The sequence below is a fragment of the Euprymna scolopes genome, chromosome 17 (assembly GCF_053919585.1).
Source record: "Euprymna scolopes isolate OS-2025 chromosome 17, ASM5391958v1, whole genome shotgun sequence".
NCBI classification, from domain to species: domain Eukaryota; kingdom Metazoa; phylum Mollusca; class Cephalopoda; order Sepiida; family Sepiolidae; genus Euprymna; species Euprymna scolopes.
In genome coordinates this window covers 1,850,908-1,863,616 of record NC_136498.1, presented here as the reverse complement: position 1 = coordinate 1,863,616, position 12,709 = coordinate 1,850,908, and the positions used below count along the sequence as shown (strand labels likewise).

At 31.4% G+C, this 12,709-nt stretch overlaps 1 protein-coding gene across 1 annotated transcript in view; it reads right to left on the bottom strand.

Annotated features, from left to right (window-relative positions):
* The window catches only part of LOC145296649 (intraflagellar transport protein 74 homolog), a 229,213-nt gene that overhangs the window by 121,911 nt on the left and 94,593 nt on the right, over positions 1 to 12,709 (bottom strand). The window contains exon 8 of the mRNA XM_080142582.1: positions 12,012 to 12,072. Within this exon, the coding sequence (XP_079998708.1) occupies positions 12,012 to 12,072 (61 nt within the window). The remainder of the gene's footprint in view (positions 1 to 12,011; positions 12,073 to 12,709) is intronic.

The window sequence follows — 12,709 nt, the reverse complement described above, 5'->3', positions numbered from 1 at the left end:
TTTGTCAAATTCATATCTCACAACTATTAAGGTAATCAAGATGCATTGAACTGCAGCTTAGATTTGAAAGTTATTTTTTATTCAGTGAAAATCATGATGATGCAGCTCACATTCTTCCGATATTCCAGTAGTTTTCCAGACATCCAGAATTTGTAGCTCTAAAACATACGCAGACGACACAGAAACAGCAATTTAGTGAATTTTACATAAAATATAAAATACTTCATAGTGTTCTGAAATCAAGGGATATCCAAAAAGTATTAAACGAAACACATGTAAAACTTTGTATGAAACATGCATGTTTTAATACAAGATATTACATAATCTGAACTCCCTGTATCAACCTAAGGTGCATAATTTTAGATTAAATAATCTACCATCAAGCAGGACCTTAATTCCTGATATCAACCTGGGGTGTATAATTTAAGATATTTAATCTACAATCAAGCAAAACCTTAATTCTTGATATCAGTTTCTGATGTTTAATTCAAGATATTTAATCTATTATCAAACAGGACCTTAATTCCTGATATCAGTCTAGGGTGTATAATTTTAGATATTTAATTTACGATCAAGCAAGACTTGAATTCCTCATATCAGCCTGGGATGTATAATTTTAGATTAAGTAATCAATCTGCCAGTAAGCCGGCCCTTCCTATCATTAGGCGTGATGTGTATAATATTAGGTTGAATAATAAATCCACAATTGGATTGGGTGTATAATAAGATCTTTTCAACGTTGGCATCAGATCGAAATAATAGACGATGACTCTTAAAGAATATTAAAAAAAGAAACGCTTCCGTTCACTGATAATTTGTATTCATTGAGGCAGAAAACCATTTCACTTGTCGTTTCAATGAGGAATTTTAAGTCTTTAATCTATTTTCCACATACGAAACGAACATAGAAAAAAAGAAAAAAAAAGGCACTTAACAGAATTTCATAGTGATTTGTATTTTTAGAACAAATGATATTAAAAGACAAAAATAGATTCAGTACAAGGTCGGTTTACAGATGTACGTGCATACAGTGATAGCCTCTCTTTTGGCAAATAAGCGGGGATTTTTTTTATGGATTTTAAAATTAAAAAAACTTTTCCTATACACTACTATTGCATGAGAGAATAAATTATATATATATATATATATATATATATATATATATATATATATATATATATATATATATATAAGAAACTAGCAGAATATCATCTCAGAATGAGTAAAATTAATTTCCTGAGCAGAACAGTTTTTCAATTTTTTTTCTTTTCCAAGCGAGTCACTGTTCATCAAGGTCCAAAGGCTGCTCAAGAATAAGGGTTAATGAGTGTCAGTTGATCAGCGAGACAACATCATAATGGTGGAAATTGGATAGAATTCAATTAAAAGGGCAGATCAACAAGAAGTTTACATTGGACTTGAAAATAACCAAGTTGTAATCAGCTGGAAAGCAGTCTTGCGGTGTTGTAGTTTTTGGAAAGAAACTTTGTTCATTGAATTTGCATTTTGTTTTCTGCACAAACTGAGAGTAAGGGAAATTGTTGAGAGTGGTTGTAGCTAGATGAGTGTTTGTTATGAATGTTTTGCAGGGGAAGGTATAGACTGAAGCTCAGTCGAGCACCTGCAATTCAAGTGTGATCACCCTTCAGAGATTTTCTAGGTACCAAGGACAGAATAAACAAAAAAAAAAAAAAATTTAAAAGGTACCTGTGCATGACGTTGAATTGAGCTTGCACAGCATGCAATCTATTTTTGAGTGAGGTATGGAGGATTCTATAACACATTGAATGAGATGATTGATCCATACCAGACTTTCAGGTTTTTAGTCCAAGTTTACCTTCTTTTAGAGAGATTGCCTTTACACAGTCCGGAAGCCCATTAGCTCTGAACTGATGACAGTAACAGTCTGATTATGGGGATGATCAGGGAGAACTATTTTCTTTGTTAGAGTTTTCCTTCTCTTAGATGAATTGCCTTTACTGTGGCTAAGAAACCTCATATATATATATATATATATATATAACCACACACAGACATGCCAATAGATACCCATAGAAACAGTTTATTGCAATAAACATAAAATTTATAGAACAAGATAAAAAAATAAATGGTCACAAATTTAATAATATTTGGTTGACATTCCTTTTGCTGTTTTTAATGCTAAGACCCTTCTAGGCATGACACCGATTAGTTGACGAATATTATCTAAAGGAATTTCCGACTAAAAAAAGTTTAGGCTTAGAAAATGGCTGCCTTTTCTTATTGCAAAGCTTCTGATTTCATATGCCTAAAAGGTTTTTAATTTGGTTCGTATCGGACTGATTTGGCCATGATAGTTTATTAATACTATTTTGGCTCAACCAATGTTGTGTCGCACTTACAGAGTTCCATCTTCTATAAATAGGGAGTTAACTTGGTTCATTTTACCACTTGAGAATATTGGTAGGAGTCCTTCATGTAATATCGAAACATATTTAGCAGAATTGATGTTTCTTTCACACTTCACCAGGTCTGAGCAATAATCAGCACTCCAAATTGCACCCTATATCATAACCGAGAAACCCCGCATTTCAATGTTGGCTGCAGTCTTTTTACGTCAAACTCATACTGAGGGAGCCTCCATACCTATACCCTTCCACTGTTGGAAAATAATGCAAATCGTAACTTATCAGAGAAAATGACATAAGTTCAAAAGGTCACAAGTCTCTTCACCATCTCATGAGCCCAATCTTTTCTGCACTTGACATTGGCGATTCTTTATCGCAGCTCTACCATAGTAGCCCAGCTGGTGTGGGACTGACACCAGCTTGTGTTGCAATGTCAGAGGTTTTGCATCGACGATCCTCTTTCACATTTCTTTTCACAAGAACAAGGTTCTTTCAGAGGGCCTGAGGTTTGTGTGATCACTATTAACAGTAGAAAAGGGTATTGAAAGATTTCCTGCTATTTTGCATTGATTAAGATCAACTTCATGTTGACCCAGGATTCTTCCTTGCAGAAATTCTGATAGGTCTGATGCTCCTTTGGTTCGTGACATGCTTCAATGTTGTTAGATGTAATTTTAATGAGATACTTTAAATTATTTCAGCACTATTCTTATCCGTAAATATAAATAAGCATTTATTAATCTTAGAAAAAATATTTATCTTAGTGTCTATTCTTTTCTGTAATGTCTGTGTGTATATATATATATATATATATATATATATATAGTGTGTAATATATATATATATATATATATATATATATATATATCTAGTGTGTATATATATATGTGTATATATATATATCTAGTGTGTATATATATATGTGTATATATATATATATATATCTAGTGTGTGTATATATATATATATATATATATATATATATATATATATATATACACAGTGATGATCATATTTATTGGCACGGTAAAATGAAAGTTAAATTTTGTCTAATAAATTCTAAAAAAGGGATTAAATTAAAGAAAATAACAAAGTATATTATGTATTTTTAACTGGCCTTTCCGATGCAGCAATCGGATTTTAGAAAAAATAAATAACAAAGGAACAACAAACATAATTGCAAAAAACCCTTGTTCAAAATTATTGGCACGGCTTTGTTTTTCTTTTAGTATCAGTATAATATCAATCAATTTCCGGTTTACGTGCTTTCTGAACTTTTTTATAGCCATATTATGCTTGTTTAACGCTAATTCAGTGAATAATTTTTTTCAGATAATTTTTAGATAGCGATTTATTTAAACTATTATAAGTGACTAAATTATAATTTTCAATCGCCATGGTTAAAACTAAGGAACACAGCGAAGACATCAGGAAGCTTGTTGTAGCATGCCATACCAATGGGGAGGGCTATGATAAGATTTCAAAGAAGCTAAACCTTCCCAATTCAACTGTCAGAGCCATAATAAACAAGTTCAAATCGCAAGGCCACGTTATGAGTTTAGAGGGTAGAGGGAGAAAAAGGATTCTTTCCCCAAGAGATGAACGGAAAATTGTTCGACAAGTAAAACAAAACCCAAGGATCTCTGTTGGGGAGATTGTTGATGAACAGAGCACCTCTGGAGTGAATGTATCTCGACATACAGTTGGTAGAGTTTTGAAGAGAGCTGGTTTAAAAGCATGTCGTCCGAGAAAGACTCCCTTATTGAAGCCTATGCACCTGAAAGCAAGGCTAGCCTTTGCAAAACGTCATATTGATAAAGATGTTGCATTCTGGAAACGTGTTCTATGGACTGACGAAACGAAAATAGAGTTATTTGGCCATAATAAAGTGTCTTATATTTACAGAAAATCTGGCGAAGCTTTCCTGCCTAAGAACACCATACCCACAGTGAAGCACGGTGGAGGCAGTTTGATGTTTTGGGGATCCTTTGCTGCCTCTGGACCAGGGCGACTTGTTAAGGTCACAGGTAGCATAAAAAAGGAAGATTATGCTAAAATATTGGATGAAAACCTGAAAGACTCTGCTAAAGAGCTCTCACTTGGTCGTCGTTGGTGGTTCATGCAAGATAATGACCCAAAGCATTCGGCTAAACTGACTAAGAAATGGCTTGAGGACAATCATATTAATGTTTTGGAGTGGCCATCACAAAGCCCAGACCTTAATCCAATTGAAAATTTATGGAGAACATTAAAATTGAGGGTAATGCAAAGGAAGCCTAAGCATCTTATTCAATTGGAGGATTATTGTCAGGAAGAGTGGGCTAAAATTACTACTGAAGAGTGCAACAATTTGGTTGTAAACTATGAAAAGCGACTGAGGAAGGTAATCAAGGCCAAAGGCTATACAATTGATTATTAAATAAATCGTGCCAATAATTTTGAACAAGGGTTTTTTGCAATTATGTTTGTTGTTCCTTTGTTATTTATTTTTTCTAAAATCCGATTGCTGCATCGGAAAGGCCAGTTAAAAATACATAATATACTTTGTTATTTTCTTTAATTTAATCCCTTTTTTAGAATTTATTAGACAAAATTTAACTTTTATTTTACCGTGCCAATAAATATGATCATCACTATATATATCTAGTGTGTATATATATATCTAGTGTGTATATATATATCTAGTGTGTATATATATATATATATATCTAGTGTGTGTATATATATATATATATCTAGTGTGTGTATATATATATATCTAGTGTGTATATATATATATATATATATATCTAGTGTGTATATATATATATATATATCTAGTGTGTGTGTATATATATATATATATATATATCTAGTGTGTATATATATATATATCTAGTGTGTGTATATATATATATATATATATATATCTAGTGTGTATATATATATATATATATATATATCTAGTGTGTATATATATATATATATATATATATATATCTAGTGTGTATATATATATATATATATCTAGTGTATATATATATATATATATATATCTAGTGTATATATATATATATATATATATCTAGTGTATATATATATATATATATATATATATATATATATATATATATCTAGTGTGTATATATATATATATATATATATCTAGTGTATATATATATATATATATATATATATATATATATATATATATCTAGTGTGTATATATATATATATATATATCTAGTGTATATATATATATATATATATATATATATATATATCTAGTGTGTATATATATATATATATATATCTAGTGTATATATATATATATATATATATATATATATATCTAGTGTGTATATATATATATATATATATATCTAGTGTATATATATATATATATATATATATCTAGTGTGTATATATATATATATATATCTAGTGTATATATATATATATATATATATATATATATATATATATCTAGTGTGTGTGTATATATATATATATATCTAGTGTGTGTGTGTATATATATATATATATATATATATATATCTATATCTAGTGTGTGTGTGTATATATATATATATATATATATATATATATCTATATCTAGTGTGTATATATATATATATATATATATATCTAGTGTGTATATATATATATATCTAGTGTGTGTATATATATATATATATCTAGTGTGTGTATATATATATATAGTGTCTATATATATATATATATATATATATCTAGTGTCTATATATATATATATATATATATATATCTAGTGTCTATATATATATATATATATATATATCTAGTGTCTATATATATATATATATATATCTAGTGTGTATATATATATATATATATATATATATCTAGTGTGTATATATATATATATATATATATCTAGTGTGTATATATATATATATATATATATATATATATATATATATCTAGTGTGTATATATATATATATATATATATATATATATCTAGTGTGTATATATATATATATATATATATATATATATATCTAGTGTGTGTATATATATATATATCTAGTGTGTGTATATATATATATATATATCTAGTGTTTGTGTGTATATATATATATGTATATATATATATATATATATATATATATATACATACACACACTAGCTGGCAGCCCGACCTTACTCAGTCGTACAATACGCTTAAACATGATATTTTAATTTATGCAGATTGCATATGTATTATTATAGAATCAATTCTCTATTGATGATTATATATTACGAGGAATAATTTTCCCGGTGGACTAATTTGCAATAAAAAAAAAAAAAAAATGCTAATGTCATTCATCAAATTCCCTTTGTGTTTGTTACACAATATCACATCTGCTGATATTTGGGATTGATGATGAATGCCCTGGAAAAGTCACTTCTGATTAAAGTTTAGTTTTAAAATATGTGAATGAAAAAATGATTTGCAGTAATCATAAATGGTAATTCTTCTTTTATTATAAATTGAACACACACAAAGTGAGTTTTATATCATAGTATATATATATATATATATATATATATATATATATAACAAACTAGGAATTACAATGATACAAACCACATCACAAACAATGAAACAAACATTAAAAACAACAAAACATCTCCAAAACAAAACAATTTCCAATGCAAGCAAATATGCTATTTCTTGCCAAAATTGCCATCATATATATGTTGGTGAAATCCAACGTAGATTAGAGAAAATGCTCAATGCACATAAAATATAAAAAATAGCAATTCTCTGAATGCATTATTCTCTCATCCATTGCAGCATAATCATACTTTTGATTTCAAACAAGCAAAAATAGTTAAATTCGTTTCAAATAAACCATGATGGAGATTTCTTGAGTCAGCGCTTATCGCAAATTCAAGCCCAATTAAAACAACGTGGAGGTTTCTATAATGTATCGCCATTAATAAGTAAACTGCTATTAAAAGAACATAATTTAATTTTAGACATGTTAAACCTCTCACACCATAGAAAAAACACTTATATTAATTAATACATATAATCTCAATAAAATACAATAATTTCGTTTCAGATTCTCATCCATATTTGAACTATAACAGACACATTTGTTACAAATGAAAAGTGAATTGCATCATATCTTTTTAAATATATTAACGGCTATATGAGGTTATAAAAAATTAAAAATAGTCCTACTCTTTCATAATGCTATGCCACTACTTTTTCCTTTTCTGAAATGGAGCAAGGGCATATATTTCATTACATCAAAAATAATGTTGGTGATGTTCTTCAACGTATGACCAAATGAAGTATTCCAGCGGGTTCAGGTTGGGGGAGGAGGGGGGGCAGTGAGAGAAGAATACAAAGTCGTAGCACTCCTTCTGAAGGAAAGCCTGGGTCTCTTTGGACTTGGGACCAATGCAGAGTCCTGCTGCCACACCCAGGATCTGCCAGCAGCCACCTGATTGCATCAGAGAATCACCACACTCTTCAGCACATTCAACCCTAACCCTAACCACACTCTTCAGCACATTCAACCCTCACCCTAACCACACTCTTCAGCACATTCAACCCTAACCCTAACCACACTCTTCAGCACATTCAACCCTAACCCTAACCACACTCTTCAGCACATTCAACCCTAACCCTAACCACACTCTTCAGCACATTCAACCCTAACCCTAACCACACTCTTCAGCACATTCAACCCTAACCCTAACCACACTCTTCAGCACATTCAACCCTAACCCTAACCACACTCTTCAGCACATTCAACCCTAACCCTAACCACACTCTTCAGCACATTCAACCCTAACCCTAACCACACTCTTCAGCACATTCAACCCTAACCCTAACCACACTCTTCAGCACATTCAACCCTAACCCTAACCACACTCTTCAGCACATTCAGGTACATTTTGGTGTTGATTTTCTAGCTGACTTTGAAGATGCGAGATAGCATGATTTGGCCCTCACTTGAAACCAGACCATAAACATGGCCAGAAACTTTGTTTGCATCACCCTGGGCACATCCTTGTTATTTGTAGCAATCCAGTGATGCATTTTTAGAGTGCTGGCAATGGTCCTGTTGTCATAACTTGGATTAGTAGAGAGCATGAGTTGTACAGCAGCATATCTCCGATCTCACTCGTTGAACACTGTGTCACTTTCAGACATGGTAGAAGACTCCTATCGCTCTTGGGATTTGTGCAACACTGGTTAACTAGTAGATGATTTGCAACAGAATAAGAAAACTGGGTTTCATCAAAAGAAAATGGAATCATGTCGTTTTTTTCTAAGGTGACAGTTTTATCATTCCACCCCATGTTATATACACATATTTTTATTATTATAAAAAATTTAGATGGTCATGAAAAAGGACATGCTGATGTTTTGGACAAACAGTTGGTTAAAACCAGAAGTTGCTTTCCACAGAAAAAACAGTCCTCAAGTCCTGAGGACTGGTTTCTTCTGTGAAAAGCAACTTTTTATTAAATTGCCTGATGAAGACTTCTGGTTTTAACCAACCATTTGTTTATATTAATAAAAATCTTGCTCTTTTTTTTCTTGAGCACTCTTAAAAACTTTGTTAAATTTATTGGTTATCACTCTTTAACCTGGTATATATATATATCAACTGAGAGGTAAAAGTGGTAAAAACAGGATAAAAAGTGCTCAATACGTCAGTAGAGCTGGATATGTTTTTATTTTACTACCTTAAGTGTTAACTTAGTCCATTACGATTGCTTCAGCAAACATTTTTCTGTTTGCCTCATCAGATTGTACAAAGCTAGAGTGATAGGAAAAGAAAAAGTGTTTTTTTAGGCTTAGTTCGTAGATTTTGGGTTGGAAATATATGAAAAAGTAAGAATATATAAACAGGAAGACTAGAAAGGAAAAAATATGAAAGAGAGGGGGTAACATGAAGGAGAGGGGAGGAAAGAAAGGAAGCATACATGTGGGTGTTGGAGACTGGTCAGTTGGGTTAAAAGATAGCTGGTGTGGGGTTAAGTTTTGAAGGTGGGTTAACCGTGTGGTTGTTGGGGGAGTATTTCTTCCAACTGCATTGTTAAGACACAGCCAGTTAAATGTATTTTTAACATACATCCTACTTAATTAATATGAACTCCCTGGGAATTTGGGGTATTTAATTTATAATATGGTGGTTGGTCAAATCGAGGGCTGGATAGTTGCATTTAGTGTACTTTCTATTGTTTATTTGCAGCAATTACATGCTTTAGGTAAGATTTAGAATTAAAAGTTAGAGAAACGTAGAGTTATTAATTGGAAGAAATAGGAGAGTTTGGGGGTTTCAAGTGGTGATTTTTTTGTGTGGTGTGAGGGAGGTTGAGAAAAAAAGGGGGGTAGTGTGTTAAAAGGTATGCAGGCAAGGGCTAAGGAGGGTATGGTGATGTTTGTGAACGCTAATCAAGCTAGGTACTTTCAAGGTTTAAACAGTGTATCCACTTTCTTTTAAGGCTGTCTCATAAAAGGGCTTGTATTTATTAAATATTTCAGGTTTTGATAAGTTAGTGCTGATTCTTTTTTTAATAGATTTGGGGATGTGGTTAATGATACACTCATACTATACTATACTAAACTGAAACCACCCAACAAGCACAATAAAAAACACAGACCTAGAAAAATTATGTGGTTCACACTCCCACCCTAAATATAATGACCAAAACTAAACTGTGAAAAAAATTCTTCAAATTAATTAAAACCCACTTCCCCCCAAACAACATCTTACACAAAATTTTCAATAAATGCACCATAAAACTCAGTTATAGTTGTAGTGACAACCTAGAAAGAATTATTAAAAAAACGTGACAGAATACTTTACGACAACAACAATGACCACAATTATAAAAATAACACAAAAAATTGCAACTGCCTAAATAAATTAAGCTGTCCACTCAAACATCAATGCCTACAAACAGAAGTACTATACAAGGCTACTATCGCCCCTCTGGAAAACCCTCATGACAAAAAGTACTCCACCAGACTAGCTGGAACTTCATTTAAAGCCCATAAATGCTCCTTTAATAACCCTAACGACCCCCAACAAAATCTCACTGACTATCCACTACTAAAACCTGATTAAAAATTATCTCAAATCTACCATTAACTGGGAGATTCTTAAAAAAAATCTAGCACCTGTAAATCTTTAAACTCCCTCTGTTTCTTCTGTCTCTATGAAAAATTTGTTATTATTAATTTCAAAGATAGAGATAAATTATTAAATATGAGAAATGAAATGGCAATTATCTGCAGACACTACAAACCCTCAGCAACTTCACACCCTACTAAAGTCTCTCCAATATAACCTCTTAACCTAATTATCAATTTAATAACTACACATTCTAACACTATCACTACACCTAATCTAGCCACCTACAACCATCAATCATCCCACTTCTAATCGTCCCCCCCTCACCTCCGGATAACTCCATATTGTTGTGGTGGAACCACCCTCCAAATGAACTAATTCCAGAGCAACCCTGACATACCCAGTGAATTACCAACACTTTCCATTTGTAACCTTTCTGCTGTTTTGATGTAATACATGTTTTAAACTGTTATCCGTTGTTCTGTTCTTCCCGTGGCTATTTGCGAGCCATAACACATATCTAATTATCCATTTTGTCTCATCACCAAACACCCCTATTTATAACCACCCATATTACTTAACCCTAACTAAACAGCACAAAACCTCATAATGCTACCATAACCCCTTAGTCTTAATTATTTGGATACCCCACTTTCCTTATACTCTTAACTCTACTCTACACTTATTAACTGAGAAACATCAAACCCAGTACCTGTAAATATTTAACCCCTATTCTCCATATCCACTAAATAATTCCTTACCAATAACTGCAAAACCTGAGAAAAATAATCAAATGCTCTTAGTGTAACACCAACTATTTAAAAATATTACCTCCTCAGCAACAAAAACATCCATCTAAAATACCCCACCTCCACTCAACTAATCACGCACTCTAACACTACTACCTGACCCATTACAGGTCACGACTAATTAATTACAACCACCACCCAACACATCACTATCCACCCTGCTTTCCCCCATCTTTCGCATCTGTATAATGCTTATTTTGCTTTGTGCTTATCCATCCCGTATTATAAGCAAACACCCCCAATCACCTGCACAGCTCTGCAACCTCCACCAAATTCCACACCATTCATAGTGTCATTCTAAACTGCTTAAACCTTGAAAGTACCTAGCTTTCACACGCATACATTCTCACTTTTATAGATATATAGATAGATAAATAGAAAGTGGAAGTCAAAAAGAAACAGTTTTATTTAACATTGATAATATTCACAGGATAAAATGTAATGTAAACCAGCATCTTGTTAATCTTTCCTAGGCATGGTCCCAAATAGTAGCTCCTTATGTCCAAGCGATGATATGCCTTGTTCGAGTAAATGTGAGCAAAAAAAGAAAAAATATTCATAGAATGAAATCTGTAAAATCTTGTAAATTATTGATGCTTTTTTTTTTACATTTTTATTTATATATTTTTTTTTCTATTTATAATTTTGAATGAAAAATTATGAGCACAAATCGTCTGCATTATAAAGAAAACCGGAAAATATTCTTACCGTATTATAATCACCAAGTTCGCCTTGTAAATCTCGGATTTCAGCAGCCAAAGCTTCTGCTCTGAAAGAAAGAAAACCCTTTTAGATTTAAGAACCTAATTGCAAGTTATTTTAATTGCACTGAAAATAGTTTGAAAAAAAAAAAAAAAAAAAATCAATAGTTCATACATTGTTATAAAAACATTTGATTCCAAATCATTTTGTTTTTTTAGACAAGTGTTTCATCACCTTTGCCAAGGAGGTTATATTTTCAATTAGGTTTAGAATTATGTTTGTTTGTGTTAATGCTACAGTCCACATCACTTGACCAATTATCAAACTAGTTCAAAGTATTTGTCACGATTGAACTTAAAATTCAGGAATATCTCCATCAAAAATCAACACTTTTGGTGATGATTTATAATCTTTATTCCAATTTGAATTAAAATCCATTACATGATTTTGATCCTAGAAACTAACTTAAATTTAAGTCTTAAGCTTAAAGGGTCTTCAGAAGGAATTGAAATTCTATGAATCTTTCTTAATGTCTAATGACTATGAATCAAAATTGACGCAAACCTGAAGCATTTTTATTTTCAAATGGAAGATTCTTCCTATATTCTGTTTTCGAAAAATCTTTCAAAATACACAAGAGAAAAATTTGGAGAATATTTAACTGATGCCTAAAACTAAATATAGCCCACCCTAACGCCTACCAG